At 46.9% G+C, this 20,990-nt stretch overlaps 1 protein-coding gene across 6 annotated transcripts in view; it reads right to left on the bottom strand.

The window, feature by feature from the left end:
* The window catches only part of OSBPL9 (oxysterol binding protein like 9), an 875,847-nt gene that overhangs the window by 336,830 nt on the left and 518,027 nt on the right, over positions 1-20,990 (bottom strand). For 4 of the 6 annotated variants that reach the window (XM_069232678.1, XM_069232677.1, XM_069232681.1 and 1 more), the window contains one exon: positions 10,227-10,331. The exons of the other annotated variants lie outside the window; for them this stretch is intronic. In XM_069232678.1, the coding sequence (XP_069088779.1) occupies positions 10,227-10,331 (105 nt within the window). The remainder of the gene's footprint in view (positions 1-10,226; positions 10,332-20,990) is intronic. 6 annotated transcript variants of the gene reach the window in all.

Consider the following 20,990-nt stretch of genomic DNA (forward strand, 5'->3'; position numbering starts at 1 on the left):
GCAGGTGGCTTTTTTAAAAGATTAAGTACATGGGCATGTTTCCAACATTTAGGAACCTGCACCTCACAAATTGTTCATTGATTTAAGAGCTGATATGCCTTCTTTGGCTAAAATAGCCATGGGACAGGATTCCAGAGGAGAACCCGAACAGCACTTCAAGATTACTAGTTCTGAGTCCTCCAAAGAGATGACCTGGAAAAAGGTAAGAGGCCCCACAGTCAGGTAGAACTCTCTCATCAAACCAGGAGAGTCCTTCACCTGAAATTCTGCATAAATAAGGAGTTTGAAGGATGCTTATAAGTGGACAGGGAGCTAGTGAAGCTCTTTGAGATGCGGGGTGACAAGGGTGCAGGTGGGGGTTGAGGGGGTGGAGGAGACAATCCAGCAGGTGAATTCTGTATGTTCTGGAGTCTTCTAGTGAGTTGTACATTGATTCCTATGTAGAGTGCTGTAGTAGTCCAACCTGCTGGTAATGAGGAACAGTTATGTGGTTACTGAAGGAAAGTCAAGTGAAAATCTTCTTGAGCATATTGAGTGTGTGGAAACAGGAGGTGGTGACTGCATTCACTTGATATGTACTACTGAGCTGAATATCAGCTATTATTCAGAGGTGCTCCCCATGGGTGGTTGGGTTGGGTGTGGGTCTGAGATCAGCAGGTCACTAGGTGGAGTTGAATAGCAAGGTGTCTTCAGTGATGATGACTATGTCCAGCTTGTTTGCGTTGAGCCTGAGAGTTGGTTTTCATCCATCTGGCAGCTTCTGACATGCAGGTGGAGAAATTGGTTTGGGTGGTCCACGTTTTGTGGAGGATGACCTGGGAGTCGTCTGTTTGCGTGTAGCACATACCATTGATTCTGAGGGTCTAAATATTGCTGGTGAGTGGAGCCATGCAGGCATTGAACAACGTGGAGCATCCTAGTGGAACTCCACAGATAAGTATGACCACTGCTGAGGTGAAAGAAGCCTGGCTGCCATACTGGGTGTGGCATGTGAGGAAAGAACAGATCCATAGGAGCGCTGGTTCATGAATGTCAGCATTGTGTATGGATTGAACAAGGATGGGGTGCGAGATGGTATTAAAGATGGTGCACAGATCAAGAAGCATGCTGAAAGTGGTGTCTCCTCAGTCCATAATTAGTCCGATGTCATCCCTGGCAGCGATGAGGGTGGTTTCCGTGCTGTTGTTGGGTCTGAAGCCAGATTAGTTGGTGTTGGAAAGGTTGCTGTTGTTGAGGTGGGCAGCTAGAGGTTTGTGCGTGATCATCTTTATTAGTTTCACCAGGAAGGGAAGCAGGGAGTTGGTTGGTTAGTTTTTGGGATGAAGGAAGAATGGAGGATGAAGGAGCTAGAGTCAAGTATCTGGGCTGACAAAGTGTACTTCCAAAGTTGGTTCAGGGTATTGTGGTGGTAGAGGCCTGCAGATGAGGGTGGCAACATAGTTGGCTGTAGTGTGGAGTCTGAAGGTCAGGTGTTCCATAGTGCTGTTGGTCCTAGCCAGGGTAGTGAAACACTGGATGCGTTCTTTGAAAATGATGGCAAGTCCTCCTCCGGTCTGTTAGTCCTGTCCAGTCTTATGATCTGGGATAGCTGAGGCAATGTTGGGAGCCTATGTGGGAGGTACGCCACTGTAATAGCTTGTGGTGTTCCTGTCCTGGACATGTGTCAGGCAGTCATGTGGGTATCTGCCCATACTTTCACCAGGCGCTAATGTATTGTTTTAGAAGTCCACAGTAGGAAACACTTTAAAATCTTTAAGGGTCAAATTTAAATGTGTTTGTCAAGGCTGGAAGGAAAGGTGGCAAGGCAGAGAGAGTAATAAGCATGTCTCACAGAAGTGATGAAACACAAGGATATGAGTATGTGCGAGTAGAACTCTGATTGGTTGTGTATTTTCTTCAGGACATCTATACAAAGACGAATGCTTTGTCACTAGCTCGAGGAAACTGAAGGTGGTTTGAAACACTGAGTTGGAATGTTATGGGTTGGTTGCTAGAAAAGGTTCTTTTTAGGTCGAGCGTGCAAGCACTTTGACCTGTTTTAAGTATTATGGGCTTTCAACCATACCTATGTCATGCCCATCACTTTCACTCCTTCGTGGGCTTGCCTTTCAAAAATGACTTGATGACATGGGCAACTGCTTTACGCTTGTCCTGCCTTGAGGCTGTTTTTGACATGCCTTGCAGACTGCCCCTGTTACATGGATTATTGCATGATTGCCAATGTATTTAAGCGTAGGCAAATTATTTTTTTTGGTCTCTCCAATTCTTGCTGCATGACTGAAAGCCATGGCGCTCACAGCATGAAGAGGCACAACGGCATGAACTCGGTCGGCGGTACTGAAGCGCTGGTCATATTGTTCACAGTTACCTAATAGTGATTTCTTGTGGCTCTCCCCTTAAAACACTTGAAATTGGTAAATGCTTTACATAAAACAGAAATCCTCAAAGCGAAAGTGGTTCTCCCGGAACAGCGGGAAAGATGATACTACAATATTCACTGCACTTGGGAAAACTCGACCCATAATGCTTTGCAAGCATTCTTTTTCACAACATTTTGCCCGTAACTCAGCCTGTGCTGGTCCTAGGACAATGGGACCACCACCAAAACCTTAAGCACAACGCACTGTCTGTCTATGTCATCTCTGGGACCCCACACTAGGTTAGTGGGGACCCCAAGGTAATATCCCCTCCCACTATTCAGTGTCTTTTTAAGCTCTCTCATGGCTGGAACTTTTGTTTGTTTTCCTGATGGGAATAGCCTGTGTTTTAAGGGCCTTGTTTGTAACATCATTGCTATAGGTCTATTACCCCTGAAAATATGTAACAAACTATGCTCTGTAGGGGCTATCTATATTGTTACTCTGCATTATTTATTGCCATTTTCATTTTGTGTGGTTATGCCCTCTAGAGACTTAGGGGGTTATTCTAACTTTGGAGGAGTGTTAATCCGTCCCTAAAGTGACGGATATACCACCAGCCGTATTACGAGTTCCATAGGATATAATGGCCTCGTAATACGGCTGGTGGTAAATCCGTCACTTTTGGGACGGATTAACACCTCCTCCAAAGTTAGAATAACCCCCTAACTATATAGTTACATGACCTTGTTTCTTTTAAATGCTATTTTCATTGCGGTGTCCTCTGGGAGCTGTTCTGAGCATTACAGTCATATCAACATATAAAAATATTTGTGGCACAGAAATGTCTTCCATAATGCTTTGCATGGCATTACACTCACAAATTCTTTTTGCTCATAACCTGTGGTGGTCCTAGGACAATGGGACCACCTTCAAAGCACTAACCACAGTGTGTTCATTCTCTCTACATAATCTCTGGGTCCATACATTATGTTAGTGGGGACGTCGAAATAATAACCCCTTCCACCTATCAATGTCTTTTAAGCTTTCTCATAGCTAGAACTTTTGTTTTACAGTTAGGAGAAGTTGTGTTTTACAGGCCTTGATTGTAATATCATTGCATTAGGCCGGCTAGCCCTAAAAATGCCCTCTAGGGGCTACGTATAGGGTTACACTGCATTACTTTCTTGTTTTTTTCATGGGGCTATGCTCTTCTAGGGGCTCACAATATGGTTACATAACCATATATCTTACAAATTATATTTTTTCGTTATGGTGCCCGCTAGGGGCTGATTTGAGCTTTACAGTCTAATGCCAAAAGTTTATTTTAGATAAAGATATAAATAATAATTGTATATATTTTCAGAACCTTTCCTTATTACATTTATGACCATAATTCTGGGCAATTTAACATCCTTATTACACTGTGACTGTTTGAACACTCTTGATATGTTGGGTGATCCTTACAGTTTATTTCTCCTCTGTGGCTGTCTTGTGTCTTTTTTGGGGGTATTGTGCTAGCCAGGCAACAACTCTGATGGTGGGTTGATGAAAGTGGTATTCTATTGGAATTAGAAGGGCAGATTTAAATTAGCATGCTAAATGGCAACATTTTCATTTTTGCGGCAGATAGAGTAAGAGGGTAAATGGAAATGCTTTAGTTATATGCAGGGCCACTGGAATTATATGGCAGGAAAAGATGAAATTATGAGGCAGGGCTGATCGATTTATGTGGCAAGAAAAGTCCAGTTATGAATTTACAATGCCAATAGCTCTAACTGAAGCAAATGCAAGATGTATGGCATTGCAAATGCTTGTTTAATCAGTTACTCCTCTCCAGTCAGCATGACAGAATGGGAAGTACTCTTTTCACTTCATCCTGTAGTATGTCATGCATTATCATATGAGCAACAGCCATGAATGATGATTGGCTATGAAGTTATTAAATACTGGACTTGATAAAAGAAGATACTGCACTTTCATGTTTTTGTTCTTAACTGTCTGCATGTGCATGTAAGTGGCATGCAATGAGTCTCAGCCTGGAGTTTCTTTTAAAAAATACAGTGTTTCCACAGAGCACGCTCCCTCCCACCATCAACAACCATTTTGAATACTAAAACTCAAAGTAACAACAACATAGCCGAACATATTAATGTCTAAGGAACTATGTGAAGGAGAACAAAAGTGGGATGATGAGTGTTGTGATAGGGTATCACAAATGAGAGGCAGAGAAGACTTGCCCAATAGTGTGACTCACTACATTTCTCAACAGCGGGGGTAAAGGAGTAATATCTTTATCAGGAATGCAGAAACTGTTTGGGTTGGGTAGGGTGCTGAAGTCAGGCTTCTGTGAGAAATAGAGTATCTTACGACATGGGAAAGCATTCCATTCTGAAAGACATATATGGAGTATTAAAACAGAGATTTCCCAAAAGAGTATAAGGGTAGACTTGGCAGATTGTTTGTCCCCAGCTGAAACTGGAGCAATAGAGTGATGGTTAACATAATATGTTTAACATAATTAATCACCTTGGGCTAGGGTTTCCTAGTCAGAGGAGCTGGTAAACATGTCCACCTTTGCCCTGCAAAATATGACCATCATTCGGCCACAGATCAAACCAGTCTCTGTGTGCAGAACAAGCATAATTCACTTAGATTGTAGAACAGAATAAATCCAATTGCACCAGAGAATACACTGCTCACTACACAATGGAATAAAGCAATTACAACAAAACTAAAAAGTACATCCACAAATGCTTCTGAGACTCAACCAATTAAAAGTGCACTCCACATCCACAAACATGCCTCATCTCCAAAGAAATTACACACTTTGCGATACTATATTCCAGGCAACGGAACTTGTTCAATACAGACAGATAAAATATATGTTCTGAAAACAATCAAAGCCCACAATTTATAAACACCTTGTGTGCTCAGTCCTTCATTTAAAAAGTGCCTTAGAGTGATTCAGGTCATACAACAGCACACTTTAACTTAAGAGTATGCATAACTGACTTGACAAACTTTGCTGGTCAACCTTTAAGCAGGCATAAGATTATGAAAATGTAATTTCTGCAAGCAAAGCCTAATGTAACTGTTTATTAATGTGTCAAGCTTACCCAGAGGCTTGTGAAACCTTGCTTGGTCTGGTCTAAACTCTCCAAAAGAGCTTTGGTTCAAGTTAGATCTCTACTTAGAAAAGGCAAAGTGCCCTTAAATCTAATACTATACTGCGGGAAACTAGCCAGCCCAGCTCAGCTATTCTGTCACAGTCTCTTCCAAGCCAGACTGCCCTGTTCTAGATATGGACAGGTGTTGCTTTCACAATCTATGGGGCCTGATTATGACCTTGGCGGATGGGATACTACGTCACAAACGTGATGAATATCCCTTCCGCGGTATTACAAGTTTCATTATATCCTATGGAACATGTAAAATGGCAGACAGGATGTCTGTCACATTTGTGACGGAGTATCCCATCCACCAAGGTTGTAATCAGGCCCATAGTCTGTCTATCACGTACCTCTAACTTTTCTTCCATATAACATCATTTTTCTCTGTCTCCTTGTCATTACATTAGTCACTGATTCTCTACTGGTGCTAAGCAGGATAATAAGAAAAAGGTGACTGGCCGTGCAAAGATATGCATATATAAAACCAATGCTTTGTCAATTAGTTTCTGCTTTGTGCATGTAGTAGGGACCAAATGCAAACTCATTATTTTTGTGCACGATGATTTGAAAATAATAGTTTGTTAAAAGCAGATGAACTAATAAAAAAAGAAATGCAAAAAAGTTGTTTTCAATCTTAAGTGTCTATATGTTATGTACACCAAATTCTGGATCCTTACTGCAGGACGGTACCCTCTTTCTGGCATGGATACCCTCACTTTTTGCCTGTTGTCAGTATGTTTTGACTGTGTTCACTGGGATCCTGCTAACCAGGACCCCAGTGACTGTGCTCTCTCCCTTTAAACTTGGGTGCTTGGACCACAACAACCCTACATTTGGCACACTGGTGCACCCTTATAAGTCCCTAGTATATGGTACCCAGAGCATTGGGGCACTAGGGCTCCCTCATGGGCTGCAGCAAGTATTATGCCACCCATGGGAAGCCCATGCAAAGTGTATCTGCAAGCCTGCCATTGCAGTGCCGCGTGAAAGGGTGCATGCACCCTTTTCACTACAGGACACTGCACCAGGTCACTGTAAGTCACCCCTGTGGTAGGCCCTCCTAGCCAGGAGGGCCTACAGAGGGTACCTGTGTGTGAGGGCACCCCTGCAAGAGCAGAGGTTCCCCCACGAACTCCAGCTCCATTTTCCTGGAATTTGTGAGTGCGGGGACGCCATTTAACACGTGTACTGGACATAGGTCACTACCTATGTCCAGATACATAATGGTAACTCCGAACCTGGGACTGTTTGGTATAAAACATGTCGGAATCATACCCTAATACTGTTGCCAGTATTGGAAGTATGATTCCATGCACTCTAGGGGCTCCTTAGAGGACCCCAGCATTACTTCTACCAGCTTTCGGGGTTTTACGGGGCAGCTCAAGCTGCTGCCACCCCTCAGATGGGTATCTGCCCTCCTGCTGCTTGAACAGCTCAAGCCCAAGAAGGCAGAACAAAGGATTTCCTTTGGGAGAGGGAGGCAACACCCTCTCCTTTTGGAAATAGGTGTTACAAGGCTTGGGAGTGGTAGCCTCCCCAAGCCACTGGTATGCTTTGAAGGGCACATTTGGTGCCCTCCTTGCATAAACCAGTCTGCACCAGTTCAGGGACCTCCAGTCCCTGCTCTGGCGTGAAACTGGACAATGGAAGGGGTAGTGACCACTCCTCTGTCCATCACCACCCCAAGGAAGTTGGCCAGAGCTCCTCCAGAGGGATCCTTTATTCTGCCATCTTGAATCCAAGATGGGCAGAGGCCTCTGGGAGCATATGAGTGACCAGGTCAGGCAGGTAATGTCAGAGCCTCCTCCTGATAGCTGGTCACCTAGCAAGGTAACCAATCCCACTTCTATGGCTTTTTAGGGTCTCCCTCTTTGGTGGGTCCTCAAATTCAATGGGCAAGACTCCAGCAGAAATCCTCTGCACTGTTCACTTTGACTTCTGGCCACTGGAACAGCAACTGGACTCCACAGGAACTGAATCTGCAGGAACAGCGACGGCTTCGCCCTGCAACATCGTTTCTCTGTCTCCTTCCAGCAAGTGAAACATTTCCCCGGCTGTGCATCTTCTGAGGGCAGCAAGTCTTCAGCTTGCACAAGAAGAAAGACGGAATCTCCCTTGGAGTGAAGGAGTCACTTCCCTGCATCTGCAGGCACCAACTACAATGATGACCGGCTGCGTGGATCTCATCTCATCATGAGCTGCGTGGATCCTGCATCACGGGTGGTGGTCTGGAGTGGTCCCCTTGGTCCTCACTCGCAGCTACCCAACTTTGGTGGAGGTAATCCCTTGCCTTCCCACGCAGGACAGTACCCCCGTGCACCACATCTCTTGCAGCTACCAAGATTTGTTGGCATCTGCTCCAAGGGATTTTCAGGCTCCGTGTAGTCCTAGCCCCCAGCACTCTTCCCTGTGACGCACAGACCTCTCTATGCTTCTCCTGCGCCGTGGGACCTCTTCTCAGGTGGGCCTCTCTGTGACTCCTGGGCTTGTTGCCTGTGGGTCTTCTGTGGGGTCTGCCTCTTCTTCTTCTTTGGGCTCTCTGCACTGCTGAGGGTCACCTGGGACTCCCCTGTAAGTTGAGTCCCCCTTGGACCTTCCTGGTCCCCGGCACCTTCATTTTTCCTCCAACCACAACATTTGCCTTTGCCAAGGCTTGTTGGTGGTTTTTCCACACCACAGACTGACTGCAATCATTCATCCGACGTGGGACGTCGACTGCATAATCCAGGAACTGTTCATCTACTCCAGGGCTCCACTCCTGACCGTCTTCATCTCCCCATCGACCAACTTCTCCATCCACAAACGGGTGGGTAGTGGCGCCTGCCACCACCGGACACTCCAAATGGAACTGGACTTAGTCCCGTCTTTTTCAGGTCTTCCTCTTCCAGGACCCACCTTTGGTTTCTTGCAGTCCTGTCTGAGTCTTGCAATATCCGTCTCTGAAGTCCTGTAGGTTAGTTTGGGTAGAATCAGTAATTTACCTCTTTTCTCTGCTGGAGGATACTCCAGTACTTACCTTTGGGGTTTCCTAGTACCTCCAGCTCCCCTCTACAGATTCCACTTCTTTGGGTGGGGACCCGACCTTCACATTCCACTTTCTTAGTATGTGGTTTAGTCTCCTCCTAGGCCTTCATTATTTCCTATTGCTTTTCACTGTTTTCTATTACCTTTTATGCCTACTTCCTGATTGTTAATGTACATATACAGTGTAATTACTTACCTCCTATTGGAGAATTTCCTATCTATTAATTTAGTATTTGTGTCAATAAAATAGAGTACCTTTATTTATGTAACACTGTGTGGTTCTTTCTTGTGTGTGAGTGCTGTGTGACTACAGTGGTATTGCATGAGCTTTGCATGTCTCCTATATAAGCCTTGGCTGCTCAGCCACAGCTACCTCTAGTGAGCCTGGCTTCTGGACATTGCCTACACTTCCATAATAAAGGGATACCTGGACCTGGTATAGGGTGATAATACCATAGCTATTCACCACACACCATACCAGCTTCCTACACTCACCAGGTTTTTCATCTTGTCTTTTCGTTTCTCCTAGGAATAGCTGATGATTCAAGCATAAGTGTTCTCACTCCAATTATTCTGAAAGCTGCATACAGTTACTAAGAGGCTACATAGTGGTTCAGAAGACCAATGCTAACTCTGAATTGGAATTTAGTAAACAGATTCATTGGTACACAGGTCACTTTGTTAAATTCTTTACTGATCTGAAAAATACTGGTTGCAATATCAGGCTCTTGGTTTGGAAACTACTTTGGTAGATAGATTTCTCCCTTTTTTCGGATTTCTTACAACACGTGGCAATCGGATCCAGGGTCTTACAGAACATCAATTATGGCAAGACAGAATGTGTCAGGTTATGTCTCAGAAAACATTCTCCACTGCAGAAAACTTATCTTTGTCACAGTAATAACCGCTCTGGAAAATGTATGTGAAGGCATAGTGAGAAATTTTGGAGGAAGATGCAATTTCAGACATTTCACTGTTAAGGGGCCAACAGGCACAAAGTAGAGAGTTGTGATAAATGCAGGGGTCAGAGGGTGGTGAGAATAAGAAAGGAGAGTTAATATATTGGGGGTTGCCCAAACACAGTTGTGAGGTAGGATGATCACGGTGCTGCAAGTAGATTGTTCTGGGGATACTGATTTAATTAATGTTAATGAGATACAAGAGAAAGCAGGTGTTGTAGATTAATTGCAAACTAAACAAACGTTTAAAGATAACCAGATAGTAAAATAACCATCAAGCACGAAATGTCGCAATTTCTCAGGAATTTATTAAATATTCTGGCGCTTCGATTATTCATTCTTCAGTTATTTATTCTAACACTTAAATGCACAACATATCTGCAATATTTTAAATATAAAATATGCATTCGTTCACCTACAAACTGTCTTGGAACGTAATCCAAGTTGTTAGTACCCTATTCATGACTTTCAAATATCCTAATAACGATAACTAATTAATAGTCATTGATGCCCCTCAACAGAAAGCTGGTCTTGCAAGGGCAGCTTGGCATCACATTCAGACTGGAACGCACAATGCACACAGCTGTTGTAATATTTTAATTCCCCATATGCCTTTAGTGAAACTGAAAGGTAACTACACGGAAGTGATGCAAGTACAACTTACTTTACAGTTTGCCTTTGGGGAAATACTACACTCTAAATAGAGCAAATACCTGTACTATTTGGAGTTGGAGTTTGGTGATTCGTTAGTGACGTCCCCAGAGGCCCCACGGGAAGTGATGAAGGACGAGGCTCCCCTTTTCGTAATTGCAAGGGGTCTACAAAAGAGTGCAAAATCTTATTGATTTTTATAATTTTTACTTATATTACATAATAATATTCAATAATAGCACGTCAGATCAAGGCTTGCACATTTGGAACACAAGTAGACAAAACATCGACAATACACACTGACAAAACCTATACATTACTATTTTTCAGATTTATTATTTAAAGTTTTCAAAGTAAATAGAAACAACATAGACGCACATGTCATCCAATAGCCAGAGTCTGAGTGCAACACGAAATATTTGGAAACATGTGCAGGGTCTGAGAAGCAAATGAGGGGGAAATTTAGGTGAAAAGGACGAGGGGTTTGAGCATAGGCAGTGGAATAGCATCCAGAATATAAATATGAAAATTATTAAAGATACAACCCACATACAGCATTAGACTCTATCAGCACCATGAGGCCTCATGAGAAATAACTAATAATCATCACAGATAAGGTATCAATGTGAATGTAAAACCCAGCACAAAAACATACAAATGCACCAGGATTCCTAACCGAATTCTTAAGAGCTTCTGTCCCGAAACGAGTCAGGTTAGTGCAGCCAGTACAAAATAAACCGAGAACTGGACTCCAAAGATTAATAGGTCCTCAAGCTATGCATTACTCACTCAAGCAAGTCCATGCACATCATTTCGACCAACCATTCACTATGCCTGGAGCGTTCGGTGATCTCCAAAATCATAAGATGAATATTTTTACTAAAGCCAGCAATGTGATGACCCGTTTGATGCTTAAAACATTGTGTAGGATTGCCCCGAACAGTTGAAAACGAACACCTATATTCATTCAAGTGATACTATTTAAATCAACTAAGGAAAGATTGGGAGATGACCCGATGACCCACACCTAAATACAGTTCGGGAAGCTGCACCTACTGATAAACGAGTCATGCCTAAAGCCAGCCAAATCCAGTCAAGAATGTGTCCAGTATTATTTCAAAGAAGCAACATTTCAATCAGCCCTTCCTTTGGTCTCTATTGTGTGGTAGCATCAAGTCAATCCATTCTCCATCATAATCATATAATATTCAAATCCGCAATCACTGATGCCAGATTTACATATTATTTTATGAACATTTCTTTGAGTAACACAACATAGATAACTGAAGTTAAACAGCTGAACAGACTCTAGGAATTTAAATAGGCAGTTACTGGGTAGATTGTCTGAAGGAGGGTACAGTCAGCTTCTGAGATCTGCATGTATTTCCAACAGACTCAGTTAGGTTGTAGTCGACTGTAAGCTAATAAAAGATCTAATGTGGCAATCATGGAGTTATAACACTGTTGATGGGAGGCGTGGCCTACACTGCCACCACTACCATGACACTTCCTAAGGGTGCTGGCGTGCCCTGGAGCCTCAAGAGAGATTATTGAGAACCATCCAACATGCAACAGCGGAGAAGGGACCCGCCAGACAGGTGCTTGGGGTCCGGAGGGGTGTGGATGCAGACGCAGGCCGAGGCGTGATATTCAACATGGCGGACCAGGGCTGACTGGCACTTCCCGGCCCGTAGATCTGGACGTGACGGGGACTAAGCGCAGATCTTCTGCCCCCTCTTCTCACAAGTGGATTGAGCCGCAGACTGAGGCGGTGGGCTTCTCTCCAGGGCCACAACCCGGCCGCACTTTGTGTTCGGGCCGTTAGCGGGAGGCGGTCGCACCCCAGGGTCCACACAGCTCATGTAGTATGTTGCAGCAGGGATGGGCTGCCACACGCAGCTGGTATCGGTGTATTGTCGCGGTGCCTCCTCTCCTCCTACCTGGGACCAGGCCACACGGCAGTCGACCACAGGTATGCAGTGCAGCACGCCGTGACCATTCCTCTTTAGGCCACATCATTACATGACTTGGATTCCACGTGGCCCACTGCCTCTGAGCTATGCTCAGCCCTACTTCTTCCAGCCTATGGACGACACTCTTGGCACCAGAGACACTGTATGAATACAGAAACTGCACAGAATGCTCCACTCCGAGTGCCCCTCTACTGTTGTACACTCATACACATCTCTGCACGGAAACCCTGGGAGGGACTGGACTCTGGGGCCTGGGCTGACGCTAACATGGCCCTCTCACTATGCCTTGACAGCGGCATTGTTCTGATTGATGTAGGTACTAGAACTGGGATCATGCCACAGCTGTTGGGACATGTGAAGCAACACCGTGGCACAGAGCACAGACCTAGGTTACAGGTACTACCTCTAGTATTATTAACCTGGCTCCCTATCACCTACCACCTATATAGGAGAAGGGTGGAAGGAAGTGGGGACACCTGCCACATGTACTGAGTGTCCCTGGTAATATACAAGTTTCCTTAGGGGATTGTAGTGGCTGGTGGTCCGCGCTTCTGAGGCCAGGTGCTGGTGATGACTGCTCATGCTGCCCAGGATATACTCTTGGTTCAAGCGAGTGAACTCCTTTCTACTCTTGTGTGTAACTTACAACACTGCTCGACAATGGCTGCCTTCTACACAAGGTGTTGCATCGTGGCCCAGCATCCCTGTCCATCACGGACTTGTACCCTGTACTCCTGGAACATCATGGGCCATGATGAGGGCCCGAAAGGCCAGGACAAGATGGATAAATACACTGCACTACTGGGAGGCGCGAAGGAGACCCCGGAGGGTGGTCTTGGGGCCAAGACAACGACAAATGGAGACAACACGTCTATTATCCCACAAGCTACCCATGATTCTTAAACCCTACTGGAGACAAAACTAGGGTAGGTGGGAGCGGATGTGACCCTGCTTCGACAGGATCTCTGACAAACAGCTGAAGGAGTCTCAGGAGCAGAGGAAAGGATTCAAATCTGAAAGTCACTGTTAGACAGCTCTCCTCAGAGATAACTCAACTTTCCTGAGACCCAATCCCCCTTACGATTGTGGGAGGACGTTGAAAACAGAGCCCGCTGGAATAATCTTTGTTTTATTGGTTTTCCAGAGGGTCCGAGGGCCAGTCTCTTGAAGGCTTCCTTAAACAATGGAATCGGTCCAGGCTTGATCCAGCATGCTTTGTGTAGGAAGTTGGCTCTGTATGCACTATTTCAAAGTAAGGAATAGTATGCACAGAGTCCAAAGGTTCCCCTTAGAGGTAAGATAGTGGCAAAAATAGATAATACTAATGCTCTATTTTGTGGTAGTGTGGTCGAGCAGTAGGCTTATCCAAGGAGTAGTGTTAAGCATTTGTTGTACATACACATAGACAATAAATGAGGTACACACACTCAGAGACAAATCCAGCCAATAGGTTTTTATATAGAAAAATATCTTTTCTTAGTTTATTTTAAGAACCACAGGTTCAAATTCTACATGTAATATCTCATTCGAAAGGTATTGCAGGTAAGTACTTTAGGAACTTCAAATCATCAAAATTGCATGTATACTTTTCAAGTTATTCACAAATAGCTGTTTTAAAAGTGGACACTTAGTGCAATTTTCACAGTTCCTAGGGGAGGTAAGTATGTGTTAGGTTAACCAGGTAAGTAAGACACTTACAGGGCTTAGTTCTTGGTCCAAGGTAGCCCACCGTTGGGGGTTCAGAGCAACCCCAAAGTCACCACACCAGCAGCTCAGGGCCGGTCAGGTGCAGAGTTCAAAGTGGTGCCCAAAACGCATAGGCTAGAATGGAGAGAAGGGGGTGCCCCGGTTCCGGTCTGCTTGCAGGTAAGTACCCGCGTCTTCGGAGGGCAGACCAGGGGGGTTTTGTAGGGCACCGGGGGGGACACAAGCCCACACAGAAATTTCACCCTCAGCAGCGCGGGGGCGGCCGGGTGCAGTGTAGAAACAAGCGTCGGGTTTGTAATGGAAGTCAATGGGAGATCTAGGGATCTCTTCAGCGCTGCAGGCAGGCAAGGGGGGGGTTCCTCGGGGAAACCTCCACTTGGTCAAGGGAGAGGGACTCCTGGGGGTCACTCCTCCAGTGAAAGTCCGGTCCTTCAGGTCCTGGGGGCTGCGGGTGCAGGGTCTCTCCCAGGTGTCGGGACTTAGGATTCAAAGAGTCGCGGTCAGGGGAAGCCTCGGGATTCCCTCTGCAGGCGGCGCTGTGGGGGCTCAGGGGGGACAGGTTTTTGTACTCACAGTCTTAGAGTAGTCCTGGGGTCCCTCCTGAGGTATTGGATCGCCACCAGCCGAGTCGGGGTCGCCGGGTGCAGTGTTGCAAGTCTCACGCTTCTTGCGGGGAGCTTGCAGGGTTCTTTAAAGCTGCTGGAAACAAAGTTGCAGCTTTTCTTGGAGCAGGTCCGCTGTCCTCGGGAGTTTCTTGTCTTTTCGAAGCAGGGGCAGTCCTCAGAGGATGTCGAGGTCGCTGGTCCCTCTGGAAGGCGTCGCTGGAGCAGGATCTTTGGAAGGCAGGAGACAGGCCGGTGAGTTTCTGGAGCCAAGGCAGTTGTCGTCTTCTGGTCTTCCTCTGCAGGGGTTTTCAGCTAGGCAGTCCTTCTTCTTGTAGTTGCAGGAATCCAATTTTCTAGGGTTCAGGGTAGCCCTTAAATACTAAATTTAAGGGCGTGTTTAGGTCTGGGGGGTTAGTAGCCAATGGCTACTAGCCCTGAGGGTGGGTACACCCTCTTTGTGCCTCCTCCCAAGGGGAGGGGGTCACAATCCTAACCCTATTGGGGGAATCCTCCATCTGCAAGATGGAGGATTTCTAAAAGTCAGAGTCACCTCAGCTCAGGACACCTTAGGGGCTGTCCTGACTGGCCAGTGACTCCTCCTTGTTGCTTTCTTTGTTCCCTCCAGCCTTGCCGCCAAAAGTGGGGGCCGTGGCCGGAGGGGGCGGGCAACTCCACTAAGCTGGAGTGCCCTGCTGGGCTGTGACAAAGGGGTGAGCCTTTGAGGCTCACCGCCAGGTGTTACAGCTCCTGCCTGGGGGAGGTGTTAGCATCTCCACCCAGTGCAGGCTTTGTTACTGGCCTCAGAGTGACAAAGGCACTCTCCCCATGGGGCCAGCAACATGTCTCTAGTGTGGCAGGCTGCTGGAACCAGTCAGCCTACACAGATAGTTGGTTAAGTTTCAGGGGGCACCTCTAAGGTGCCCTCTGGGGTGTATTTTGCAATAAAATGTACACTGGCATCAGTGTGCATTTATTGTGCTGAGAAGTTTGATACCAAACTTCCCAGTTTTCAGTGTAGCCATTATGGTGCTGTGGAGTTCGTGTAAAACAGACTCCCAGACCATATACTCTTATGGCTACCCTGCACTTACAATGTCTAAGGTTTTGTTTAGACACTGTAGGGGCACAGTGCTCATGCACTGGTACCCTCACCTATGGTATAGTGCACCCTGCCTTAGGGCTGTAAGGCCTGCTAGAGGGGTGTCTTACCTATACTGCATAGGCAGTGAGAGGCTGGCATGGCACCCTGAGGGGAGTGCCATGTCGACTTACTCATTTTTTTCTCACTAGCACACACAGGCTTGTAAGCAGGGTGTCTGTGCTGAGTGAGGGGTCTCTAGGGTGGCATAAGACATGCTGCAGCCCTTAGAGACCTTCCTTGGCATCAGGGCCCTTGGTACTAGAAGTACCAGTTACAAGGGACTTATCTGAATGCCAGGGTGTGCCAATTGTGGAGACAATGGTACATTTTAGGTGAAGGAACACTGGTGCTGGGGCCTGGTTAGCAGGGTCCCAGCACTCTTCTCAGTCAAGTCAGCATCAGTATCAGGCAAAAAGTGGGGGGTAACTGCAACAGGGAGCCATTTCTTTACACTTTGTCATTGAACAGGCACTCCGCTCCCTCGCCCAGACCACCATCCCTCCTACGGCTCAACCAGAACCCTACCAGCCCATTTCCTAAATTACACAGACAGTGATGCAATCCTCAGGGATGCCCGTCTCACACAAGACTTATCGTTCCAATCGGGACGCATAATTATCTTTCCAGACTACACCGCCTGGCACAGTCAATTCTTTGATCAGGTCAAAGCTAAACTAGGAACTATGCATTTTCCCTATATGCTTCTCTATCCCACTAAACTGCGGGTGATACATCACTCTAAAACCATCTTCCTTGATGTAGGAAGTACCATCTTGCCTGGCATGTTACCCCCATTTTTACTGTATGTATGTTTGTTTTTGCCTATGTGTCACTGGGATCCTGCTAGTCAGGACCCCAGTACTCAAAGTATGCCCTGTATGTGCTCCCTGTGTGGTGCCTAACTGTATCACTAAGGCTCTGCTAACCAGAACCTCAGTGTTTATGCTCTCTCTGCTTTTAAAATTGTCACTGCAGGCTAGTGACTAATTTTACCAATTCTGATTGGCACACTGGAACACCCGTATAATTCTCTAGTATATGATACCTAGGTACCCAGGGTATTGGGGTTCCAGGAGATCCCTATGGGCTGCAGCATTTCTTTTGCCACCCAGAGGGAGCTCAGACAATTCTTACACAGGACTGCGACTGCAGCCTGAGCGAAATAACGTCCACGTTATTTCAAAGCCATTTTACACTACACTTAAGTAACTTATAAGTCACCTATATGTCTAACCCTCACTTAGTGAAGGTTAGGTGCAAAGTTACTTAGTGTGTAAGCAACCCTGGCACTAGCCAAGGTGCCCCCACATTGTTCAGGGCAAACTCCCGGGACTTTGTGTGTGCGGGGACACCATTACACACATGCACTACATATAGGTCAATACCTATATGTAGCGTCACCATGGTAACTCCGAACGTGGCCATGTAACATGTCTAGAATCATGTAATTGTCAACCCCATACCATTCTGGTATGGGGGGGACAATTCCATACATCACCGGGTCTCCAGCATAGAGCGCGGGTACTGCCAAACTAACTTTCCGGGGTTTCCTCTGCAGCTACCGCTGCTGCCAACCCTCAGACAGGTTTCTGCTCCCCTGGGGCCTGGGCAGCCCAGTCCCAGGAAGGCAGAACAAAGGATTTCCTCTGAGAGAGGGTGTCACACCCTGTCCCTTTGGAAATAGGTGTGAAGGGCCTGGGAGGAGTAGCCTCTCCTGGCCTCTGGAAATGCTTTGAAGGGCACAGATGGTGCCCTCCTTGCATAAGCCAGTCTACACCGGTTCAGGGATCCCCCCCAGCCCTGCTGTGGCGCAAAACTGGACAAACGAAAGGGGAGTGACCACTCGCCTGACCAGCACCTCCCAGGGGAGGTGCCCAGAGCTCCTCCAGTGTGTCCCAGACCTCTGCCATCTTGGATGCAGAGGTGTGAGGGCACAATGGACAGCTCTGAGTGGCCAGTGCCAGAAGGTGATGTCAGAGACCCCTCGTGATAGGTGCTTACCTTTCTCTGTAGCCAATCCTACTCTGTGACCTATTTAGGGTCTCTTCTGTGGGCATCTCACCAGATAACAAATGCAAGAGCTCACCAGAGTTCCTCTGCACTTCCCTCTTCGACTTCTGCCAAGGATCGACCGCTGACTGCTCCAGGACGCCTGCAAAACCGCAACAAAGTAGCAAGAAGACTACCAGCAACATTGTAGCACCTCATCCTGCTGGCTTTCTCGACTGTTTCCTGGTGGTGCATGCTCTGAGGGCTGTCTGCCTTCACCCTGCACTGGAAGCCAAGAAGAAATCTCCCATGGGTAGACGGAATCTTCCCCCTGCCAACGCAGGCACCAAACATCTACATCACCGGTCCTCTGGGTCTCTTCTCATCCTGACTAGCATGGTCCCTGGAACACAGGAGCTGGGTCCAAGTGTCCCCGACAGCCCAGTGGCCCTTCTGTCCAAATTTGGTGGAGGTAAGTCCTTGCCTCCCCACGCCAGACAGTAATCCTGTGTACTGCGTGAACTGCAGCTGCTCGGGCTTCTGTGCACTTTTGCAAGACTTCCTTTGTGCACAGCCTAGCCCAGGACCCCAGCACTCCGTCCTGCATTGCCCATCTTGCTGAGTTGGTCTCTGAAGTCGTGGGACCCTCCTTTGCTGCTCTGAGTTGACCGTCGTCCTCCGATCGTCTAAGTGCCTGTTCAGGAGCTTCTGCGGGTGCTGCCTGCTTCTGCGTGGGCTCTCTGTGTTGCTGAGCGCCCCCTCTGTCTCCTCCTCAAAGGGGCGACCTCCTGGTCCTTCCTGGGCCCTGGCAGCACCCAAAATCCTCAACTGCAACTCTTGCAGCTAGCAAGGCTTGTTTGCGGCATTCCTGCGTGGAAACAACTCTGCATCCTCCAGCACGCCGTGGGACATCTTCTGATCAAAGGAGAAGTTCCTGGCATCTTCCGTTGTTGCAGAATCTTCAGCTTCTTCCACCCGGAGACAGCCCTTTTGCACCTTCATCCGGGGTTTAGTGGGCTCCTGCCCCCCCTGGACACTTGGGTGACTCTTGGACTTGGTCCCCTTCCTTTACAGGTCCTCAGGTCCAGGAATCCGTCTTCAGTGCTTTGCAGTCAGTTGGTGTCCTTGCAGAATCCCCTATCTCGACTTTACTTTCTTTCTGGGGTGGTAGGGTAACTTTACTACTACTTTTCAGGGTCTTGGGGTGGGGTATCTTGGACACCCTTAGTGTTTTCTTACACTCCCAGCGACCCTCTACACACTACACTAGGCCTGGGGTCCATTCGTGGTTCGCATTCAACTCTTGGAGTATATGGTTTGTGTTGCTGTGTTGCCCCTAGGCCTATTGTCTCCTATTGCATTCTATTCTGTCCTACTCTGTTTGCACTACTTTACTAACTGTTACTTACCTGATTTTGGTTTGTGTGTGTATATTACTTACGTCCTAAGGGAGTATATCCTCTGAGATACTTTTGGCATATTGTCACTAAAATAAAGTACCTTTTATTTTTAGTAACTCTGATTATTGTGTTTTCTTATGATATAGTGCTAAGTGATATAAGTGGTATAGTAGGAGCTTTGCATGTCTCCTAGTTCAGCCTAAGCTGCTAGAACACCTCTAATCTACTAATAAGGGATAACTGGACCTGGCACAAGGTGTAAGTACCACAAGGTACCCACTATAAGCCAAGCCAGCCTCCTACACTTGACTCTCCAAGGGAGGCTTGGTTGTGCCTTACTGAGCAGCGCCCACTTGCCCCAATCCACCGCCCCCACATGGGACTCTTCCAGCTCAACCTGTGCACTTGACTAAAGCCCTGAGAAGCAAAAGGGCAAGCGCCTGTTCAGAGGCTCACAGGACATCATGAGGAGGACAGCACTACAGAGTCTGAGGGAGGGTGGGGACATCAGCGGGCGTATGTCATTTCTGCATCCCAGGCGAATCCTGACCAGCCTACAGCCTCAAACCCGAGCTGACTTTGTACACTGCATCTTAGATACTTTTCTGTACGCCAGCACCACCATAACCTGCCATGGTATTGTTGAATACGGTTGTGGAAAGTGGTAGGTAAGGGACGTTTTGGCCCGTCTGGCTACATCTGCCCCTCAAATTTAAATAATTCTATGCTTCAGTTAGGGATGGGCAACAGATGCTTCTTCTGGGGGTAAGTATAGGCTTTCAGAGATATGGTATTAGCACTTTCTGCAGGGACAACCATAGTGGAGGGGGACTCTAATGATATCATGGGGCTTAGAGACTGGTATGGCTCACTGAAGGGTGTCCTGAGACACAGTCAAGGCCTAGAGGACTGGGCGCAGGGGCGTGGCCTTAGCGACGTCTGGCTGGCATGGTACCCAGAGGTCTCATGGGTGGTTCTCTCGCATTGAGCATTTGTTCTTGCTTGCCAAAGATCTCAGTCGGAGTACACAATAGCAGATTCTGCCCTGCTGGACATTCGACCATGCCCACAGTATTAATTTGCTTTGACATGGCACCCAAGGGAGATTTCCCTATGCGGTGCCTTAATGCCTGGTTCCTGCAGGACATAAAATGTGTAGACTACCTAAGTGAAGAATTTAAAACCTTCCTTGGGTTGAACGATGGCTTGTTGAGTCGGCCAGTACATTATAGGAGGCAGGAAAGCTTATATGAGGGTCGTGGACCGTTCATATCTTCAGGGAGCAGACAGTGATAGGTATAACCGTATCACCGAACTGGAAGTGCCAATTTGGACTAGAGAGTGCAAGGACCTGGAGACGCAGGGTGACTCAGAAAGACATGCAAGACTGCATGAACGAAGCCCGTAAATGCTGGATGGCCTCCGTGCGTTGGGTGTATGTTTAGGGGAACAAGTCGGGCAAACTTCTACATTGGCTTGCCACACGCTGCTTGTGTGGGTGGGATCTCACTTATGGGATGATGGGAAGGTGGACTGAGGATTCGCAAGAAATCGCTGGAGTATTTGTCAGATACTATGAGAATCTATACGCTTCAAGAGTACGACTGGCATGTGAGTCAACGTCTCCTCTGGTGGCAGAAGTACCCCTGCCCTTTCTCTCCACCCTAGACAGAACCACAATGGACCGCAACATAATAAGAGAAGAGATTGGGGAGGCTATGACGGATCTAAACCCTGGCAAAACGTCAGGACCTGATGGATACCTGGCAGAGTTCTACCACCCGGATATCATCCCACTACTGCTTAAATTATATACCAAGGCCATTGATAGGGCCGCTTTCCAACCGGCATTGATAACGCAACAGTTGTAGTTTAGACCTGCGCCTCCTTCCAACATTTCTCCCTTACCAATAGTGAAGTAAAAGGCTTCTAGCCAACCGACTACTGATAGTCGTCTTACATCTCGCCCACCTGGATCAGTGTAGATTCATTCCTCGCCGAATCACCAGGT

The sequence above is a fragment of the Pleurodeles waltl genome, chromosome 4_2, assembly GCF_031143425.1.
Source record: "Pleurodeles waltl isolate 20211129_DDA chromosome 4_2, aPleWal1.hap1.20221129, whole genome shotgun sequence".
In the NCBI taxonomy this organism is placed as follows: Eukaryota; Metazoa; Chordata; class Amphibia; order Caudata; family Salamandridae; genus Pleurodeles; species Pleurodeles waltl.